The following is a 22,859-nucleotide window of genomic DNA, read 5'->3' on the forward strand; positions in this document are numbered from 1 at the left end:
TTCTAAAATTTTATTTATTTGTGTTTAGAGTGGGAAAAGAGTCCATACCATATTGGTTTATATTGCATTTTTTAAACCCCTTTTACTATCTTGCAAGAAGATTTTGTGGGAGAAAAATATAGAAATATTGTTTCTTAAATCCAATGCATATTGACTTTATGAACATATGAGAAGCTCTTTTTACCACCGAATATCCTATGTGCAGAATTACATAATCAAAGATCAATTTATTACTCCAAACTCCATGTAAAAGGGTAGTGCCTCATTTACTTTTAACTGTATACTCAGCACTGATTACAGTTCCTGGAATACAGTATTTGTAGTAATCATTGAGTAGATGGTTAAATAGAAAGGAGAAAGGGAATCAATTCTTTCTTAGCTCATCACATACCATTTAATTTCAAGAATGAAAGGCTGCAGAACCAGGTAAATAGGAACTTACTAAATTCTGTTTCTTTCTAAGAACACAGGTGCAGCCCTTGTCCGGGAAAATGGAAGTGGCGTGGGGACAAATGCTACCAATTCTATAAAGAAAGCAGGAGTTGGCAAGGATGTGAATATTTCTGCATTGCTGAGAACTCTACCATGCTGAAAATAAACACACAGGAAGTGCTGGTGAGGTCCTGAGCCTTTGTCCCTGTTTGAGGGATTCTCATTTGTAAAGCCCTTACAAAAACTAGACAAGAAGAGTCTAAGGAGTCAAGGCTCCTGGGTCACAGATTCTTCCACGTATTTTAATCAAGGCCTAAGTGTTTTTTAAGTGTTACTCCCGTTGCTTTAAATGATTCCTTGAGGTGTCTGAGAGGAGTCCTGTTCTCCACAAATACCTCTGTCTTAGAAATAAATGTGTGAGGCATCTTTCAAACTCCTCATCCATCAGGAATCAAATGAAGAATTTTCTTTTTCTTTTTGGCTTGAGTAGGAAGGGAACAATAAAGATGTTAGCTCAGAAAGATGAAAGCAGAACTTCCTTCCTGCTCTTCTACTATAAAGTTGACGCAGCTTTTAACTGAAAAATAGTTAGCTAAATAATTATGATAATCTCTAAATATACATTTTGCTTTCCATAGTTTATAGCCTAAGATAATATTTGTTTTGTCTTAAGATAAACTAGTCAAGACAAGTATGAGAATAAAACCATAAATTGACAAGTATTGAATTAAATGCCTATTCACTCTGAAAACAGTGACAGCTTTCTAGTTACAGCTTAATTCCTACCTACTCTGGACACCTGTGATAAATGAACCTCTGCAACCTCTCATTTACTAAAATAATATATCCTCTCTTCCTTGAGGCTTACTTTGGCAATAAAAAAAGGCAATTCCTTTGACAAAGGTAATATGTCTAGCATAAATTCTTCTAATTTTTCTTATTTTTGTTCTGCCTCTGTCATATCCTGAGAACTCAGGTCTACATAACTGAACTTTACTACATACAATCATACCAAAAAACTAAACCAAACTTATTGCCATTGAGTCAATTTCGACTCACAGCGACCCTATAGGACAGAGTAGAACTGCCCCATAGAGTTTCTAAGGAGCACCTGTTGGATTCGAACTGATGACCTTTTGGTTAGCAGCCATAGCTCTTAACCACTATACCACCAGGGTTTCCCATACAGTCATAGAAAATTTTATTCTGCAAATTATATAGTTATTTTTCTTCATGTACTTGATAGCTTTATACAGATTTAAATTATCCTATCCATATTTTCAGTACTTTTAATTTGATGGTCCTCCATTCAGTTAGAAACAATGTTTTTCGATTATAGTTCTTTTGACTTACCTAACTGGTGACTATTCTTTAGTAATATACGTAGTTTCACCTCTATTTCCAATAACCTCTTATTGAATTAATATGTGTCTGTCATTATCTGAGGGCCTGAGCTATAAAAATGAATAAAATACAGTATATTTCCTTTTAAAACTCAGAGTATAGTGTCAAAGACATGTAAATGAGTCATCATAATAAAATCAGAATAATAAATAATGTTTATTTATATAAATATAATAAATAACTACTTTGTTAAAGATATTAGGAAGATAGAATAAAACTAGATAACCAGGGAGTAAATAACTCTTTTTAAAATGCCATGGTGTATATTTGAAAAGGAATCATATATACCGTATGTCAACACATATAAGAGAAATTATTTAAAAAAAAGTTATCTTTTTCCCTTTATTAGTCTGACACATAAACTTTTCTTCCAAATACTTCTTTTTTCTCTTTCTACCTTAAAAATTCATTCATCTTTTCTTTCTCTTTCCAGGGCAGTCCTTTTCACAGGTATTTATAAAGGTTACTTCCTGTCTTAGTTATCTAGTGCTGCTATAACAGAAATACCACAGGTGTGTAGCTTTAACAAACAGAATTTTATTTTTCTCACAGTTAAAAAAATAATAATAAAAAACGTTGCCTTCGAGTCAATTCCAACTCATAGTGACCCTGTAGGACAGAGTAGAACTGACTCCCCCATAGGGTTTCCAAGGAGTGACTGGTGCATTCAAACTGCTGACCTTTTAGTTAGCAGCCAAGCTCTTAACCACTGTGTTACCAGGGCCCCAGTTTAGGAGGTTAGAAATCTGAATTCAGAGAACTGACTCTAGTTGGTTCTGGGGAAAGGTCTTTGTCTCTTTTCAGCTGCTGTTCCTTGGCCATCATCTGGCATGTACCTTCCCTTCTGTTCTGTGCTTGTTTACTTAATCTGCTGTTTTGTATCTCAAAAGAAATTGACTTAAAGCACACCCTATATTAAACTGTCTCATTAACATAACAAAGAAAACCCATTCCCAAATGGGGTTATAACCACAGGTATAAAACCAACCCACTGCCCTCAAGCCGATTCCTACTCATAGCGACCCTATAGGACAGAGTAGAACTGCCCTGCAGAGTTTCCAAGGAGAGCCTGGTGGATTTGAACTGCCGGCCTTTTGGTTAGCAGCCGTAGCACTTAACCACTACACCACCAGGGTTTCCACCACAGGTATAGGGGTTAGAATTTACAACACATATTTTTGGGGGACAAAATTCAATCCTTTCTGCACTTTTCCTGTCATATTCTTCTGTTTCCCAGAATCACTCCACATCTCATTGTAAATCTGCCTAATACATTTTATACCAGCCTTAGTGTTTAATCCTGAAAATAATGGGCCATTCATAAATCTTAGTTTTTATAATTCTTCATTTAAAAATATCAGTAAGTGTTCCATGCTTCTGGTTGTTATTAAGTGCCATCGAGTCAGTTCAGACTCACAGCAATCCTATGCACAGCAGAATGAAAAACTCCCAGGTCCTGTGCCATCTATACAAACTTTGTTATGCTTGAGCCCATTGTTGCAGCCACTGTGTCAATCCACCTCATTGAGGGTCTTCCTTTTTTCTGCCGGCCCTGTACTTTACCAAGCATGATGTCCTTCTCCAGGAGTGATCCCTCCTGACAACATGTCCAAAGTACGTAAGACACAGTCTCACCATCCTTGCTTTTGAGGAGCATTCTGGTTGTACTTCTTCCAAGACAGATTTGTTCGTTCTTTCTGCAGTCCTTGGTATATTCAATATTCTTCTCCAACACCACAATTCAAAGGTGTCAACTCTTCTTTGATTTCCTTATTCATTGTCCAGCTTTCACATGCATACGATGCGATTGAAAATAACATGGTTTAGGTCAGGTGCACCTTAGTCTTCAAGGTGACGTCTTTGCTTTTCAACACTTTCCATGCTTACTAAGTCAAAGTAAGTGCTTTTAACTTGGACAGCTTTCTAACTGACCTCAGCACAGATGTTTCTTTCTCTTGAGTGTTATCATCCATTTGAGGCAGGACCCATGCTATTCTCTTAAAAAAGTTGGTTGGCCTCACACACCTCTGTATAAATATGCTATAACATCTAAAAGCTAAAAGTTTTCTTGTATGCCTTTCACAGGAGTTTGCCATGCCTCAGAGCTACTCTGAGTTTTTCTACTCTTATTGGACAGGGCTTTCCCGCAACAGCAGTGGCAAGGACTGGCTGTGGATGGACGGAACCCATTACTCCTCTGAACTGTAAGCCTTCAGAACACTTTGTGGGAAAGGCATTTAGTAGAGAGATTTTGTTTTGAGTAATAGAGCTCAAGCATTTGTTCAGTAAGCATTAATCATTAATCAAATATCTACTTTGTATTGGATACTGGATACTATATATCTAGAGATGTACAAAACATACTTGTTTTTAAGTGATTCATAAACCAGCAAGGGAGACAGGTACTCAGTGTTAGTAAAATATCAGGGACAGTTCTCTGATGTTTTCAGATCTATGTATTTCAGGAGCTTAAGTCACTAGGAAAATAATTAGGAGTTTGGGATTCACCTTTGAATAAGAGATACAGTCATGTGTCACTGAACATCCACGATCCGTTCTGTGAAATAGAATGTTATGTAATTTGCATATTGTGTGAACACCACATTATATACTGGCAGTCCCTGGGTTACAAATGTCTGATATACAACTGTAGTTAACACGCTAACCCCGTAAAGCCTATTATATTCAAAATTGAAGGTACATACAATGACTTGTAATAACAAATGAGCACTACTTTGCAACATGTGCCAAAACATTATTATACTGTTTTATTATGATAAAGATGTTTTTGTGTATCCGGAAGTGTTTCTTTAATGATTTTTATGCAGAGAACCAAAAGAAAAAAACAAACAAACAAATCCATTGCCGTCAAGTCAATTTCAACTCAGCGACCCTATAGGACAGAGCAGAACTGCCCCATAGGGCTTCCAAGGAGAGGCTGGTGAATTCAAATGGCCAACCGTTTGGCTAGCGGCCAACCTCTTAACCACTGCGCCACCGCACCACCATATAATATGCACTATATACTAAGACAAATATTTGACTAACTGATATGAACTCTACCTAACTGTTCCAAATTAATTTGTTAATACCAGAGATATCATTAGACCTCAGATTTCTTGGCTTTCTGTGCAGTGAAGTTTGGCACACAACTTTAAAAAAGTCTCTGATTATATCTGCTTATAAAAAATATTATCAAAATTTAGTTTTCGATAATGAACATTTTATAATATGAACATCTTATAAAATTATTTGATAAGGTGAACATTTAGGACTGTACATGGTATCCTGAAATAAGTAGATGTAATTTCCACACCAGAATATAATTTAAGCCCGTACTTTAATAGACACTTTTCTCCTTTACATATTATTAAGGATTTATTCTCCCAGGAGATAGAAAATATTTAATCTAATCATTCTTCTTTTTACAGTTAAGTAAACTTGTCACAGAGAAGGTACATAACTTTCCAAATGCCAGGAAAATCATATGATACATTTGTAGTAGAGGGTATATCTTAGTTTTAGTTAGAAATAGTTTACGTTGGTCTGGGTAACCTGTTATTTTTAAGAAAGAGCATGCAAATTGAGGGGCTGAAAAGAAAGAGCTTTGTGACTCCATCTTCCAAGTAAACTTATTCTGGATACCTATTTTATAATTTTATCACCCTGGGAAGATTTCCCAGGTATTTTCTGGGTTCTTAATATTTTATTTTAGAAATAAATTGTAATTATTTTTTTTTCTTATTTAAGGTTCGACATTGTAATAGACTTCACCAGCATCAGAAGCAGGGACTGTGTGACCATCCTCAACGGGAAGGCTTTCTCAAAGGACTGCAGAGAGTTGAGGCGGTGTGCCTGTGAGAGGACAGCAGCAGCAGTGAGACCCGAGTGGCTCTATTAGTGTCCCTGAAACTTTAGATGTAGCTGATAGACTCTCCAGCTACAACTACCAACAAAGACAAAAAAGGTCAATGCAAAGTGTTCTTGTAACACCGGAAAATGGAAAATAAACAGGAAAGGCAATCTCTCTGACTAGCACAAGTAGGGTCCGTTGTCACGTTTCCTGGTCAGGATCACCAGTCTCTCTGAGCTTGGGTTGATGCACATATTTACCAGTCATAAAAAAAGCCCTATTTCTCCAACCAGCCCCAGAAAACCATAAACTCATAAGCTTGTAATCTGCCATCTTGACTAAGAACTTTCTTTTTTTTTTCCTTTCTCACCGTCTAATATAATCTCCCTGTTTCTATGTCCTCTTTAATATTTGGAGAAATGAGAAGCTTCCTGAAGTAGAAGAAATAAATGTGAAATAATATCCTTTGCCCAGCAGTCAAGCAGCGCATGAAAAATTAGCAGTCACTCCTCATTGTGTGCTAAGCAAATACACAACTAATTCTTTGTGTCTGTTTGTTTCTGTTCAAACCTTTCCCTTTCTCATTTCTTCAATATAGCCCCTGTCTGTTATATCTATGGCTACTTCCCAGTGGGGTTAACTCTCTTTATTAGAGTCTTAATTGGTTAGAAACATACCTGTCTGTGTCCATTTATGACTCCACGAACTTCTCCTTTCCCTAGGAAGTTCTTCCAGGAAAGAAGTCAATATGATTCATATCAGAATTATTGTCTTCTATTGAAAACTCTGTGGGCCTTAATTCTACTCTGACACACATGGGGTCACCATGATTGGAATAAACTCCATGGCAACATTTTTTTTTTTTTTAATGCACCCTTCAAAGGGATCAAAGACCAGAACAAAATGCAATCTTTTTATGTGCACCTATAATGGTCTGGTTTCAACTCCTCTTTACTTCCATTTGATCCACTTTTATACATTTTCGGTACTGAAGATTTAATAATAATAAACATGCAAAATGTGAACTGTGTATGACTTTAGCACCAATTTGTGATTTGGGGAAATTCAGGGTAGGATTGCTCTTCAAACACAATAGCGTTCAGCAGTGTTTTACTTCTTTATGCCTTACTGATTGTGGGACCTCTACAAGAGTACTGATCATTTAGGGAAAAAAGTTCTTTGACATACAAGTTGTTTTCAAGGGAACAGTTTTAACACCCTGCTAAAATGGAATCCCTTGAGGAAAGCTTATGGCATCAACACACGGCTGAAGGGGAGTAAACAGAGTTGCAAGAGGACGAATTGTTTCCAGTCAGGCTCACGGAAGGTGAAAGAGAGATTTTGGCATCTGAATAGCTGGGCTTGACTAGGCGCTTCTTTTCCAGGAAGATGGTATGCACAAATATGACAGGGGTCATTGCAAAAGGCGCTGTCTGGACCGCTGACTTCACTGGTTTACAGATAAGTTGATTTAAGGGTTTGACATTAGAAAGAATAATCTACTAAGGTCTTTACTTTTCAACAGTGGAAAGTTGGATGCTTCAGTTTTATTTTCAGTAACCATCTGTCTTGTGGTGAAATGACAACAAGTAAGAAAAATATGATAAAAAGGACTTTTTCATGTTTCTTTTCATAAGACTAGGTTGCTTATAAGTTATTACCTGCAGACTTCTCTCCTGAGAACTTTCCTTTCTGTTTTATCTTCTATGGATTAGGTAGGAAATTCCTTCAGTGTCAAACAAATTCTTTGGTGATTTATTGCGTGTTTGATTTCTTGTGCATCAAGGGTGAGAGGATGAAGATTTTAGACCTGCTATTCTGCCTTACTTCTTGGGAAAATTACTTCACTTATCTTAGTTCCTTAAGTATAAAGTGACAATATTTGTAATTTCCTCCCAGTGTTACTGTTAGCTGAAATAAGGTAAATTTGAAGTTATTTTCATAACATATAGTGCAATATAAAATGTAAGGGATGTTAAGAAAATGTAAAAAAAAAAAAAGAGAGAGAGAAGGAGAATTTGGTGTTTAATTTTTAAAGGTAGGAGAGTACAAATATATGTAAACAACCTTCTTTAGAGACCTGTGCTCATAAACAAGTTATTGTGTGTGTGTGTGTGTGACTATTATCAAATATTTTCTATGATGAGAGTAAATATTCAATGAATATGATTAGCATAATAGACATGTAACAATAAGTGAAGATTGAGCCTTTAATTACATATTTGTTATTTAAGGCTTGTTCCGTGCAGAAAGAAAATATGGTTAATGTGAAAAGTTAAATTTTCCATTTAAAAAAATGACTTTGTAGACTAAATTGTAAAATAAACACATAGCACTCAATTAAGTTTCTGGCCCCTGGCTTCCTATATAATTGCAGGCTAGTTTGGGGATGGATGACAAGTGTCACTTTAAATGCCAACTGCTCTGCAGAGTCCGGCTGCTTGGAGGGTGGGTATTAAACAGTATCCTCTCTCCAAAATCTGGGACCTAACGGAAAGTATCACTTTAGACAGAAAAAAAAGAAAAAGAAAAAGCGTTTATTTGAAATATTTACTATCCTTGAGCTAATTTTTCTGAATCATTGCCCTCAATCCCCTCATCTGTATAGCAAAACTAACAATATTGATCACAGTGTGAACAAATATTTCAAAAGAGCAAAAAAGGAGAACATCAACATTATTAGAATAGGAAAAATCATAAAATGACTTTAGTAATACCACTTCCTGAAAGCAACTTTCAGCTGAGAATCAGAGAAGGCAGCATCATCTGAATTGGTTTTATAAGATGGGAAGACTTTTTCTCTTCCAGGCTTATGCGCCTAGTAGGTAATTGTGAAGACATTGCAGGAAAAGTCATTGCAGGGGCTTTCCTGGTGCGGCTGAGTTCCCCAGGGCCCGGAACGAGCCATTCCTTTTCCGGGGGATATTGAACTAGTCCTCTGGACTTATCAACAGGAAACAAGCCATGAGCCCTGTAGGAGCGGGAAGTGTGAGATGTGTGATTGGGAGCTTTTATTTGGGGATACACACAGATTATAAACTGAGCATAAGAGCTGAGTAGCTTGTCTCAGGGTTGGTCTTGATGTTTAGGAGTCCTTGTAGTTTTTGAAGAAAACAAAATTCAGTGTAATATAAAGTGCACATGACTTTTTTTTTTTTACAAATTTCATTTTATGAATAGACTTTTAGAATCTAGTAGTATTTACTATTATTATTCTCTCAGTATTATTTGAACTTTTTTTGTATTGTACATTTAAAGTACCTTAAACTTCTTCACATTCGTAGGAACTCTTTGTTCCCCTTTTTCTCTTCCGTGTTTCAAGCTAACTCAGAACTCAGTGAGATGAATCAAAGATACCCTATTCATTAGGGTACAGAACAAGTTTATAGAAACGGTCGTCCAAGCATTAAGGGCCAAACTCTTACCGCCACCCTGACACAAGCCTTGGGGTCACACATAAGGTTTGCACTAGACTACTAAGCTAAAGGTTAGCAGTTTGAACTCACTCAGTAATGCCATGGAAGAAAGGGCTGGCAATCTGCTTCTTAAAAGACTATAGCCAAGAAAACCCTATAGAGCAGTTCCACTCTGTAGCATACGAGGTTGCCAAGAGAGGAATCGACCTGATGGCACTGAGTTTGGTTTTTTGGTTTTTATCCAGGCCCAAAAGCAATCTGTAGGGGAAAAAAAAAAAAATCTCTCATCATAACGCCTGCTTGGAAAGTAGTATTGCCACTGAGGAGATTTGTAGGAGCTTATGACAGCTGGTGGAAACCCTGGTGGCCTAGTGGTTAAGTGCTATAGCTACTAACCAAAAGGTTGGCAGTTTGAATCCAACAGGCGCTCCTTGAAAACTCTATGGGGCAGTTCTACTCTGTCCTATAGGGTCGCTATGAGTCGGAATCGACTCAACGGCACTGGGTTTTTTGGTTTATGACAGCTGGATTATAGATAAAATTCTGACTTGTAAATACTGTATCACATGTAAAGAGGATGACATCAGCCCAAGGATGTTTGCCTTTTGCTTCATTGTACTTTTTCTAAGGAGAGTTTTAAATGCTTCCTATCCTTTCTCTAAACATAGCTCCATGACAATACTCTGAAGAATCTTGAGGACAAACGTTCTTTACTACAGAAAATGGCTATTGTTTCTCCTCTATTCCAGGCTATTATACTCAGCTGCCAGCTGCCACCTGTGGAAACCAAGCACGGAAGACAACTGGTACTATGCTTACTTTGTATTCTCCTTTTCCAGGTTCAGCAAAAACTGGAGAGCATTCCTTTTATTGTAGTTCCCATGTTTTAAACTCCAGGTCAAGGCTTAATAAAGAAAAAATAAAATAAAAAACACTCTTGCTTAAAGGACCCCACTCTTTAGAGATGGGTGACCTTTAACAAAAGACTTCTAGGTTTATTTAAATGATTTCCACTGCCTTAGTAAATTAGGTTTAATTTTACTTCATTTACATGGTGCCTTATTGTACAGCAGAAAGAATGACAGCCTAATCTGTGTCAGCTACTTCCAGTGTGAAATGAGAGATTAAAGTGGAGGATAAAATTATATTGAATTTAGCAAAGATTTATTGAGAAGCTACTGTCTGCTAAGGTGTTATTCCAAGGATTTTAAGTGATACAAATGCGACATAATAATAATTAGTGAATTTTTCTTCACTGGCTGGTATGAATGGTTAAGTGCTTGATTGCTAACTGAAAGGTTGGAGATTTGAACCCAACCAGAGGTACCTTGGAAGGCAGGCCCAGTAATCTGCTTCCAAAAGGTCATAGCCTTGAAAATCCTGTGGAGCATTTCCAATCTGCACACATTGGGTCATCATAAGTCAGGATCCACTTGACAGCAACTAGCAACCACAACATGGATCACTAGGTACTTTTGTATACACTACCCCTTGAGAACAAGATAGCCTACAAACCTGGTGCAGAGATTTCCTATAGACTATAGATTTATTTAAGCAGATTCATTAAAGTTCAAACAGATATTCTGTCCAGAGACTTTCTGAAATAATACATACAAATTTTATCTTCACAATATTACTTAACATGAGCAGGGAAAGGGGTCAGTTTTACTTGGAATGCACAAGTAATATGAATGCCTAGAGGAGATTGGTGATTTATTCCAGGTAAAATCATCAAGCACTGATACAGTACTCACTCTGTGCAAGATAGTATTCTTAGCTATTTACATGTATTAATGATTTAATCCTTAAATTATATTTTGAGGTAAGACCTATAATTATTTTAAAGTGAGGAAACTGAGGCACGGAGAGATTAATAACTTGCCAAATCCATGTGGTAAGTAGCAGAACTAATATTTGAATCCATACTGTCTGTTATGAGAGTTGGTGCTCTTTAATTACTACACAAATGTTACCTAAGGAATCAGGAAAAGAATAATACTTAAACCTAGCTTTCCAAAATGCTAGGTGTTTCCGGTAGATTTTTCCAGCGATCTCAGGACCTACCCGTGGAGCCTCTTAAGGGCCACAGTTGTTGGGCCAGTGTTGGTGAGTGGACCAAGCAACCTCCACCCCTTTCTAGTCTTAGAAATCTCACTTTTCGGTGATTTGCCTAATTGGCCTCAAAGTACACTTCACTGATGAAAATAGTCAAATAACTTTTTTTTTTTTTTTTAAGTTTGTAAAGCATTGATTTAGACCGGTTCTTCTCAAAGTTAATTGTGTCTATGAAACTCCTATGCATCTGGAATGGATCCTAGGAAGCTACGTTTTTAACATGCACCTTAATTGCGCTCTGATATATTTTGAGAAAAACTGAGGAAGGCAAAATTGGAAAATGATATGGACTCCTGAAAAGAAATGTTCTTTGCTATATTTATTCAAAGTGTCATTACATCTTTTTGCATGAAATATTTGTAATTAGTGTAGTCATGATTGTAACTGTGATGATTGTTATTAAAAAAAAAAAAAGCTCCTTTTCCCTGAGAAAGCCCCTGGTTCTCTCTCTACACAAGTCTTTCTAGACCCTTTCAGTTTCTTCACCCTCTGGAATAAAATAAAAATATAAATGAGAGGAAAGGCAATGTAGCTAGAGAATGACATGATGCTTTCCCCATTCATTTGGTAAAGGTCCCCATGACCAGGCCTAGAGAGACTTTATTTATTTATTTTTTTAAGTGAGAGTTTACAAATCAAGTCAGTCTCTCATACAAAAATTTATATACACCTTGTTATACTCCTGGTTGCTCTCCCCCTAATGAGACTATAGACTCTTTCTCTCCACTCTTTTCATGAGCATTCAGCCAGCTTCTGACCGAATTCTAAAGTCTCCTCCATGTTCAACCTACGAAGGACGGTTTTCCTGTTGAATGAACTACTGGAGGCGAAGTCAGGCAGGCTGCAGATAAGGCTTTTTGTCAGCTCTCCATTAACCAGTGGTGACGTAGCTTTTCATTCTAGTCCTCCTGTTGTTTATATATGACAACCAGAGTGCTCCACAATTTGCTATTGAGTTTCTATTATATGTGCCAAACAGGGGTTATGCATATCAATTAATGCATTAGACTAGTGGTGTTATTTGTTCTATTTCATCACAGATACAAACGCTTACACAGGTGCTTAGTTATCGGTGCATTGATAATGGAAAGCACAGGCATCTGTCTAGGTTAGGGGCCACTTCCTTGAATTTGCATAGCACCTGTGCTACCTCCAACATTATGGCAATTTTGTATTTACGTTTACATGCTTCTCTCTTTGAGTATACGGTAAACTCAAGGGAAGTTGTAGTCTTTCATATCTGTTTCCTTGGACTAAGAGTGTGCTGGACACAGGGTATCTATTGGATGAACATATTCATAAGTGAAAACTGCTAGAGTGTTAACTGAGAGTTCAGATTTTGAACTCTTTGATTATTGAGTTGTGGGGATGGCTAGTGTGAGCAAGGAAGAAAACTTATACCTGTCCTTTGTTGAGGATGAACTGATCCTGGCAGTCTGAGTTCAGACCTTGAACCCTTTGATTATTGAGTGGTGGGGATGGCTAGTGAGAGGAAGGAAGAAAACTTACAACTGACCTTTATTGAGGATGAACTGATCCTGACAGTCTATTTCTTTCACTACATGAAGTGTCATGGATGGATCACCTCTCCAGTAGAATTTTGCAATTCTAAAAATGGAGTCATCTGACAGGTCGCAGATAAGAAGCCTATCTTCCATTCAGTTTCAAAATCTGTATCTCTGTCTTCCCACTCGCTTTCTATCAGCTTGATAACATACCGGAAGCTCAGAAAAATCAAAGAAGGATCTGGCAGATGGTGAGTTTGAAAGGCCACATTTATTTATTTATTTGAAAATTCTAGTCAGCTAGAACTGCACCAACTCTGCAGTGACTCACAGATTTCTGTGTGGGGATTATAGCTACTGCAGACACACACACGCACAAAATAAACAAGACATATGGAAATGATTTTTCTTCAGTTTGCTCTCAGTTCTTCAGGGTTTTGTACCCTGTACCTCTAGATCAATTTTATTCTTGACAGATTGAGCTATGTCAAAATGGGAGCCTGGAGTGTATTAAGAATATTTCCAAGTGTAAATACAAAACTAAGTTAGTTGTCATAGACCACATATTGGTTTACTTCGGCACTTGCTCTTTGGCTTTTGGCGACAGGTTTTCCAATGGTGTCTTCAAATACGACTGTGATGGAGAGATCGCTTCGAGCACTATTTCTTTTGGACAGTGGATCTTAAAGCTTACTTCTCACAGATAAAATATTTCCAACTGCTGCAGTTAGCTGAAAAAAGGGACTTATCCCTGAGGTATCCACAGTCTTCATTAATCGATTGGAATCTCTGAATTGACCCCCTGAAAAAAAAAAAATTTTTTTTTTTTTTTTTTTTAAGAGACAAGTCAATATTATACTTGAGGCTAAATTTGGGGGTTACAGTGATGTGCTAATTTCAGCCTTCTTCTTCAACAACAGAGCTGTTTTCTCTCAATAAAAAATATGTTAATATAAACCAAAAAAAAAACCCAACCCATTGCCATCGAGTCGATTCTGGCTAACAACAAAAACACATTAAATTGGCTACACAAATATAGGCTCTAAATTAAAATCTCTTTCCTGACTCTTAATTCTCAAAATACAAGACTCCTGATTCTGCTCAGCCAACCCTCCAGTTCTTTCTGAAAAGTTTAATATGGAAACAACTTAATAAAAAAAAAAATACTTAATAGTTACCACAATCTCTTTCCTTAGCACTCCTTAGCCATTAAGTGAACAAAGAAAATTTACTTGATAACTATACTATATTGGACCCCTGGTGGTGCAATGGTTAACTGTTCAGCTGCTAACTAAAAGGTCAGCAGTTTGAATCCACCAGCTGCTCCTTGGAAATGCTAAGGGGCAGTTCTACTCAGTTCTGCAGGGTCTCTATGGGTCCGAGTTGATTTGATGACAACGGGTAAGGTATACTACATTAAATTGTTCAGTTAGGCACTGCAATTTTGATATGAATTTTCTGGAGAATAATGGAAGTGAGGCTGAGAAGGAGAAAGCTTTAGAAGACAGAAAGCTTAATTACCTTGGTTTTGATTGTAATCAGTAGCCTGTGAAATTATCATGTTGGCTAGGCCTCCTGGAGGAAATCTAGCATATAAAATAAAACAAACCTTTGAATTCTCCCATGTTTCTAATTTCTCTTGTAACATTTCTTTTAGAGACTTACAGGTCAGGGGAAAGAGAGGAGCCATCTTGCCAAAGCCAAGGTCCGCTGAGTCCTTCCTGAGACAGTCCCACCCAGAAATGAAAGTCTTTTTTGGTTTTCCATAAGATGCGAGTGATGAAATCCTGTAAGAAACAAGGCCTGGACTATGAACTGAAGGGGAAGAAACAAAAACACCAAAAAACTAGTGTGATATATAAAATGTGACGTTTTGCCTAGACAGAAATTAATGGAACATGAAGCTAGGGAAAGAAGCAGAGGGCTTAAACAAACAAAAAAAAAGAGATTCATTTTTGTTGCTAGATGATCAATGTGCTATTTATGGTAAAAATAGATAGCTGATATTACAAGATTGGCAGTTGGCATCCATCAGCCACTCCTTGGAAATCCTGCCGGGCAGTTCTACTCCATCGTATAGGCTCACTTATGAGATGGAGTTGACTGGACAGCAGCAGGTTTTTTTCATTTTTTGGTATTAAAATACTTTTAACAGATTGAGAGTTTAGCAGATAGAATATGTACTGAACTCTCATTATCAGGAGAAGTAAAATTGTCCTTGGTATCACAGAATCATACGGTTTATTCATTCTCAATATACTTCAATACAGGAATAGTTTGGGAGATTCCAGAAGCAACTTGTCTGTCAGAGTATTTTGTTAGAAGAAACATCAAATTCGTAAATTGCAAAAAGTTAGTCCAGATTGCCTTGGTTTGCTGGATATCTTTAACAGTGATCCCCCGACCCCCACCCCTGCCACGTATAGAAATGAGCTTTATCTAATTTCTGAATATCATAGGTATATATTTCCAACATGGTCACAAATGTGTAACTGTGAATTCTATTTCATGCATATTTGTGGGTAAAAGTGATTTCAGAGAAATATCTTATTGTTCACTTTTTAGTAAACTAGGTTTCATGTCAACTAAACATTTTATTTAGAAAATTCTTGTTTTTTATAGACCTATCCATTTCTTGATGTCACCTTACTTTTTTGTGCCTTTTTTTTTCTTTCATAATTACAAAATTGTTATAGGTTCTTATACTTCCCTACAGCATTGAATGGAATAAATGTAAAACATATATAAAATCGTAATGTATATATATTTTGGAGTGTATATGCATGACAGCATTAGATTCTTCTACCCTTCCCCTCCCTTTTTTTTTTTTTATTAACAAAGGACATAGAACATAATCTCCTTTGTTTCTGCACAACTATCTTGTTCTTTTATTCCCCCATTAAAAGGAAAGCAAATTATACTACTCATCTCATTTAAACCTTTAACAAATATGCTGCTGTTATAGAATATTAAGAAATTCTATCTTGTGAGAATTGGTGCCTTCTTTCAATGTTCAACTTGGTATTTTCAAAATTGTGGGAGGCCCTCAAAACAGTGTTTACCATTTCTTCTTTGGTGTCTATTTGTAGAAGCTTGGAGTCCTCCTTGGAGCAATCCTCTTTACTCTGGCGCCAACCCTGCCATTTTTCAAAGATGTAGTAACAACTTTCCCCATTCCAAATCCAATTGTCTGGACAAGGGCTGCAGTTACGGGCTTTGAACATAAGCATTTTACTTTATTATTATTATCATCATTATAAAAATAACAGTAACAGTTCTCCTCCAAATTAACTCTTGCATCACCCCCGGTGAAGCTGCACACCCCTACCCAATGGTTCAGGTGATGCACACTTAACACTTCCCGTTTCTCTGAAGCTGAATGTAGTGATTTGTATAACCATTTCCAACTGAAACGGGCCTCTAAGAATCAGTTTAAGAAAAAATTAACTTGAGACGCTTAACCCAAATCTTTCATTTTCAATAAAAAATCATCTGATTATTGCAGTTTCAATTAATCCTTTTTTTTTTTAATGCTCTCATCTTTTATAGTCTTCACTTGCTTGTTTATTGTTTCATATCTATTAACCTTACTGCTCCAACTTTTTCTTTTTTTTTCCTAACATCTCTCATTGGAGATCACTTAAATGGTACACCCTAAAGGGAATTTCTAATTAAGTAGTCATAGCATACTTAATAAACTGTACAACAGGCAGAAATAGACTGCTTTAAGTTTAAAATGCTTGTGAAGGATTTAAAAACGGTAAAACTGAAATGACTTTATATGATTAAAAAAAACTGAATCCTGCATTATGTTATAATAATTTTATAGTTAATGCTCTAATTTTAAACATTCTGTTCAAAGAGTTACATACACTTGAAACTAAAGCAATACCTAAACTAGGCATATTAGGGAATTTGGAGCTAGAACTAAAGATACACTTATAAACTTGAGTGATTGGATTAAAACATAGACTGTTGCTTTTTTAGTTTTTTAAGTTCTGACCTACTAATCACACAAATTCCAATTTGGCACTCGCTGGCACATGTTCTAGCATATTTTCTTCCTCTGCATTTCATATCTCCTTCTTCAGCATTTTCTACACGCAGAAGGAGATATGAATCAAGTTGAATTGAGGAGTGCATTAAAATTATTTCTCTCCTATTATAAAACCCTGACTAACAACTTTGCAGAGAATAAAAGGTGTGTGTCAGTGTCTTGTGAAGAACTGTGCACACATTTTGATCTGCAGTGGAAAATGATTTTACATCAGTTACCTGAACTGAAAGACTTTTGCATCAGAGCTTGGCAGCATTTCATCAGCAGGTCATGCTTTCCCTTCCACTGTGTAAAGTTTAACAACGCTCTGTCCTGTTGGGTTAGTTTTTCTTGCTGTTCCATTGCAATAGCGGACACCTGGAACACTTCAAACAATAACAATCATTCCTGATACTGACATATTGTAACAAACGAATCTTTCGATGTAGACTAAAGTCAACTACAAGTTACTGATAATTTTTGTGACATGAATTTGTATTATTTTAGGTTTTTCTGTTTAAAATTCACAGTGTTCAAAAATCAAAAGCTACAAGTGTGTACACAGCAAAAAAAAAAAAAAACCTCCCGGCCTTCTCTGTTTCTTTATTCACCCAGTTCCACTCCCCCAAAGTAGTTAGGTTCACCAATTTATTTTCTACCTTTGCAGAGATATGTCACATTTTGTGGGCAAATGAATACAAAATGCCCTCCTCCCCTTTGCACAAATGGTGACAATCTGTTCATGCAGTTTTGCACCTTTTATCACACAAAATATATTTTGGACATAGTTCTTATCAGTACGTTATGACTGCATAAGGTTTCATTGTATGGATATATCATGATTTGGCGCAGTGGTTAAGGGCTTGGCTGCTAACTACAATGTTGGCAGTTCCAATCCACCAGCTGCTACTTGGAAACCTTTTGGGGCAGTTCTACTCTGTCCTTTAGAGTTCCTATGAGTTGGAATTGACTGGACAGCAATAGGTTTGGTTTTGGTCTATTGATTTTTAGACAATTTCCAATCTTTTGGTATTACAAAAACAAATCATGTCCTAAAGAACCTTGGATATACATAATCTGACACAAGTGCAGGTATATTTGTAAGATAAGTTGTTAGGTCAAATATATGGGCATTTAAACTATATTAGATATTTCCAAAATAGCCTCTATATATGCCCTAGTGGAAGCCACGGTGATGCAGCAGTTAAGAGCTCGACTGCTAACCCAAAGGTTGCAGTTCGAACACACCAGCTACTCTTTGGAAACTCTATGGGGCAGTTCTGCTCTGACTGATAGGGTCACTATGAGTCGGAATCTACTTGACGGCATGTTTTTTTTTAATTTTTTTTGGGGGGAGGTTATACGTTGTAGTAATCTCCATTATCTAAACCAAAAACCAAAACCAAACCCATTGCCGTCGAGTCGATTCCAACTCATAGCGACCCTATAGGACAGAGTAGAACTGCCTCATAGAGTTTCCAAGGAGTGCCTGGCGGATTTGAACTGCTGACCTTTAGGTTTGCAGCTGTAGCACTTAACAGCTACATCACCAGGGTTTCCCCATTATCTAAAAAAAAAAAAAAAAGGACACTCCTAATTCTTTGACCTTTGCCAGTGTAATATTTGCAAATGATATCTCAATATCATTTAATTTGCATTTCTCTATTTATGATTGAGATTTTACCTTTTTTCATATATATATAAATGTGTCAGTTGTATAAAGTGTATGATTATATCCTTTGTAATTTTTAAGTTGAGTTTCTGGAATCTGCAAATAGGTATATTTTGTTTTTTCTCTCTGATTTGTAAGACTCAGCACCAAACAACAACAACAAAATCAGCTTTTTGGATGTATAATAATTGGTAATTGGAGACTACAGATTTGTCTTCATATGCAAAACAAATTGTATACCCCATTCACTTTATAATATTGCTCTAAGATGTATTGCATCTGCCCATAATGTTGTTTTTAATTGGAAGTGTTCTTTATACAGGTAGTCTCTGACTTACAACGTATTTGAGTCACGAGAAACCTTACTTACTACCCTCCTGGATGATCTAAATCAGGATGTGAAAGTGTCCCAATGACCCAAAGGCTAATCACTTTGCTAACATCCATAGGCAGATTTGGAAAACAGTGAGTTGTTACCATGAAACATATGAAGAAAAAAAGAAAAGGACCATACAACTCTCATTGATTTTCTGACTGGAAACACTATCCCCATTCCCAGAGGTAATTCAGATGATCCCAAACTTTCTAAAGTGGAGTTATTACCCCACTGATGAAATAACAGCATTGTCCAACTCCTCTTCATCATCAGAGTAAACTTTTCTGATTTGTGTATTTTCTAACGTATGTATATATGTATTAAAATAATGTTTTCCAACTCTTTTTCATCATCAGAGTAAATTTTTTATGATTTGTGCATTTTTAACATATATATGTATTAAAATATACCTATAAATCTGTAAGTTTATATGCAATAGAGCCAACAAACAAAGACAAATAAAGATCAGATTTATAAAGATACTGATAATGAAAAGATGAAAACTAAAACCAAGAAAGTATGTTCAACTTATGTCAGCGCCAACTTACAACTTATCTTTTTTCCTCAAGTAATTGATACTGGTAAAATAAGAGTGAAATTAATTATACAGAATTCATATTTAAACTATACCTTTTGATATTTTGCAAAGCAAGTGAAACATGGATTATTGCATTATAGAGTTAGAAGGGAGTTTGGCAATATTTCATTAAAAGTCCCCAATTTTTACAGAAGAAACTGGACTTACCAGCTATTTCTATTTCAACTATGCAAATGTACCTCCAGCATGCCTGTTTAGCAAACACATACTTAATGTGTGAGTTTCTTTAAAAAAAAAAAAAGGCACTAGCATTTGATTTAAAATGTCTTGATAAAGCACAGGAGGAGGATGGAGTGTGATATATGAAAGCTTCCTGAAGGTTCTAACATTTGAGCTAGGCTATGGGATATTGGGGAGGGGGGAGATAGACAAGGACAGTTGTTTATTGAGTTCTTAGTAATTCTTAAAACGTTCCTCTACAAACCATTAGGGGGAAAAAAAAAAACCTCATAGCATTACATAAACAAGACCAAGCATCTTGTACTTAATAGAAGCCAATTTGAACTCTTCTCTTTCTCATTCTCAGAGCCCGTGCTTCTTCACTGGCTAATGACCAGGTGTACAAGAAAGGAGACTCATCCATACAACAACCTTCATCTCTGTCTTTTCGATCATATTTCTTACTGCTAGCATGAGTCGTAATAGATGTTCTTAGTTCTTTTCCTGGAATTTGTAGCTCTGTAATTATTTTCATATAAAATTTTTACTTGCCTGATATGGAAACATGTCTCCAATTTGGACTTAGGGGAGTAAAGAAACATGGTTAAATATGACCCAAATAAAACTCTCAGATTTGTACTAAACATTTTAAAATTACACCTTGTCTAATACAGTGAAACACTCTTATTAAATAATCTGCATAAGAGCATATTCTGAAATCTTCCTAATTTCATATTTGGGCATATTAACATGGCCTATAAGTAGAATTAGGGTATAAATAATTGTATTATTTCTCCCAAAGAGACAAATGGCATTAGTTTTGATTTTAACAAAGTGCAGTTGATAACTGAAAGTTACCAGTAGCATCTAAATGCTCAGAGACTTATATCTATTAAAAGTTTTATAAATTAATAAGACATTGTTTTATATCATTTATATGCATTCTGGTGTTTCTTAATTGATTTATTCATCCTCATTTTTAAATTATAAAGGTTTTTACCTAATGATATACATATATCCTTATATACAAAGTTATGTATAATGTGATACATATATCTGTATTTAATAATATTTTTAAAAGTATTCTTTTGTACTTACACTTGATGCCCAGGAAAATGGAAGCTGTTAGTGAGCCCATGCAGAAAATACATGAAATCACCGTCACAAGACACCATGTTCCTAAACAAGTAACAGAGACAATAAAATTGAGTCAAAGAAAGAAGATGGAAGGAAAAGGTCAGGTTAAGATAAGTGCAAATAAAAGAAGGAATGTAACATTAATCCTAACTGGAGAATTAGGAAGGCCTAGAATTTGTAACTGGAAGTAAGAGGAAAAAGAGAGCCTTAACTCAAATGCCTTAAAATACAAATTATATCTTGGAATATATTTGATTTGGAAAAATGCTAAATTGTACTGTTAATAATAAAGTTTCTCTCATCTTTATATATGACTCCACAACCTTACTAACTAGTTATATACGTTCTCTTCCAACAATCTTTTAGGAAGTATCACAAGATTTAGTTTCAGAGAGCAAGACAGCTGTCTTACATTTCCCTATCTCTTTTTGGGGTCACTTAAACATGATTGGTTCAAAAATATTTTCTTTTAAATATACACTTTTGGTTGAAGAGCATTTTTTTCCAGCTAATTTTGCAACTACTCAGAAAAGAAGAGCTAAAAATGTCTGATTAATTTTGTTCTTAACACCAATCAGACCAAAGTTATCTTTGGATATTGTAGTAGGCTGAATAATGGCCTCCCAAGAGGTCCATAAGGACCCTTGATGGTGCAGTGGTTAAGCCCTCAGCTGCCAACCTAAAGGTTGGCAGTTCAAACCCACCAGCCCACTACTTGGGAAAAAGATGTGGCTATCTGCTTCCGTAAAGACTTATAGCCTTGGAAATCCTATTGGGCAGTTCTACTCTGTCCTATAGGGTTGCTATGAGTTGGAATCGACTCCACAACAGTGGGTTTGGTTTTTAAGATGTTTGTGCCCTAATCCTCAAAAACTGTAAATGTTAATTTATGTGCAAAGGAGATTTTAAAGATGTAATTTAATTAAGGATTGTAGGATGGGGCAGTTATTGTGGATTACCTGGATTCTTAGAAGACAGAGATAGAAGGTTAGAGGGACAGAGGTGATGTGAAGAGAGAAGCAGAGAGAGATGTGAAAATGTTATGCCGTTGCTGTTGACTGTGAAGGTGTAGGAAGAGGACAGGAGCCAAGAAAATCAAGAAACACAGCTAGCTATACAAGCTGGAAAAGACAAATGAATTCTCCCCTACAGCCTCCCAAGAGAACACAGCCCAGTTGATACTTTGGTTTCAGCCCTGTGAAACCCATTTTGGACTTCTGACCTCCAGAACTGTAAGATAATAAATCCATGTCTTTTAAAAGCCCCTAAGTTTGTAATGACATAGTGCTTAAGAGCTACAGCTGCTAACCAAAAGGTCAGCCGTTTGAATCCGACAGGTGCTCCTTGGAAACCCTATAGGGCAGTTCTACTCTGTTCTATAGAGTTATTACAGGTCAGAATTGACTCAACGGCAAAGGTTTTGGTTTGGTTTGGAAGTTTGTAGTAATTTGTTACAGCAGCAATACAAAACCAACACAGATATTAAATAATTAAAACAGCACTGACCACTACAGCAGAGAATTTCAAACCCAATGAGATTTTGCCAGTTTTTCATTTTTTTTCTCTTTATTTCTTAGTGTTTACCAAATATTCCTGGGGTATTTTATGCAGGAGGTAAAATAATAAAAATATATGATTTCCTTCACTTATTTTCCAAATACAAAAATTCTCGGTCCTTTCCAGAGAGAGAGAGAAAAAAAATAGTAACAAGTATTTATCAATTCTATTGTCCTTTCCTTTTTTCACCTTTACTTACCCCTCCTTTACTTCATTTCATTTTTTTCATATGATAGAATATCATGCACATTATAATACTATTAGGTGTGTTGTTTCATATTAGAAAAACCACTTGGGGCTCATCATGGACCAAAAACAACAAAACATAAATTTTAGTGTTGGAGTAAATAATTACAACTGCTTACCTGAACATTTGTTGGGAGACAGAGGCTTTTCATAATAGTTTGGTGATGGATCATCCCACTGAAGAGAGGTATATATTTCGTCCCCTTGCATGTCTGAAATGCTTTGTTGGGTAAGGTGTCAACAGGAATGGCTGAGACAAATAACTCCTCTTGTGGTCAGGAGCAGATTGTTGGAAGAACTGAAAATTGGCTACTTTTTCACACTAATGGGTAAATACGTTTGGGTTTAAGGAG

The 22,859-nt window shown here is 36.1% G+C and overlaps 2 protein-coding genes across 7 annotated transcripts in view; one reads left to right on the plus strand and one right to left on the minus strand.

The window, feature by feature from the left end:
* The window catches only part of CLEC1A (C-type lectin domain family 1 member A), a 47,766-nt gene extending 34,865 nt beyond the window's left edge, over positions 1-12,901 (plus strand). For 5 of the 6 annotated variants that reach the window (XM_023549117.2, XM_023549116.2, XM_023549118.2 and 2 more), the window contains 3 exons: positions 464-615; positions 3,922-4,040; positions 5,587-12,892. In XM_023549117.2, the coding sequence (XP_023404885.1) occupies positions 464-615; positions 3,922-4,040; positions 5,587-5,737 (422 nt within the window). In that variant the 3' untranslated portion in view covers positions 5,738-12,892. Of the gene's footprint in view, positions 1-463; positions 616-3,921; positions 4,041-5,586 lie in introns of all 6 variants that reach the window. The other variant, XR_010321908.1, reaches the window with a different exon arrangement.
* A 53-nt stretch (positions 12,902-12,954) lies between these two features.
* On the minus strand, positions 12,955-22,857 carry CLEC9A (C-type lectin domain containing 9A). Its single transcript, XM_023549122.2, has 6 exons — positions 22,626-22,857; positions 20,665-20,745; positions 17,001-17,147; positions 15,788-15,939; positions 14,391-14,512; positions 12,955-13,527 (listed from the first exon to the last, which is right to left on the minus strand). Exons 1-6 carry the CDS (start codon positions 22,714-22,716, stop codon positions 13,416-13,418), a joined length of 705 nt encoding a protein of 234 aa, XP_023404890.2. The 5' UTR covers positions 22,717-22,857; the 3' UTR covers positions 12,955-13,415.
* Positions 22,858-22,859: the final 2 nt, after the last annotated feature.

This window comes from Loxodonta africana, chromosome 4, assembly GCF_030014295.1.
Source record: "Loxodonta africana isolate mLoxAfr1 chromosome 4, mLoxAfr1.hap2, whole genome shotgun sequence".
Taxonomy (NCBI): Eukaryota; Metazoa; Chordata; class Mammalia; order Proboscidea; family Elephantidae; genus Loxodonta; species Loxodonta africana.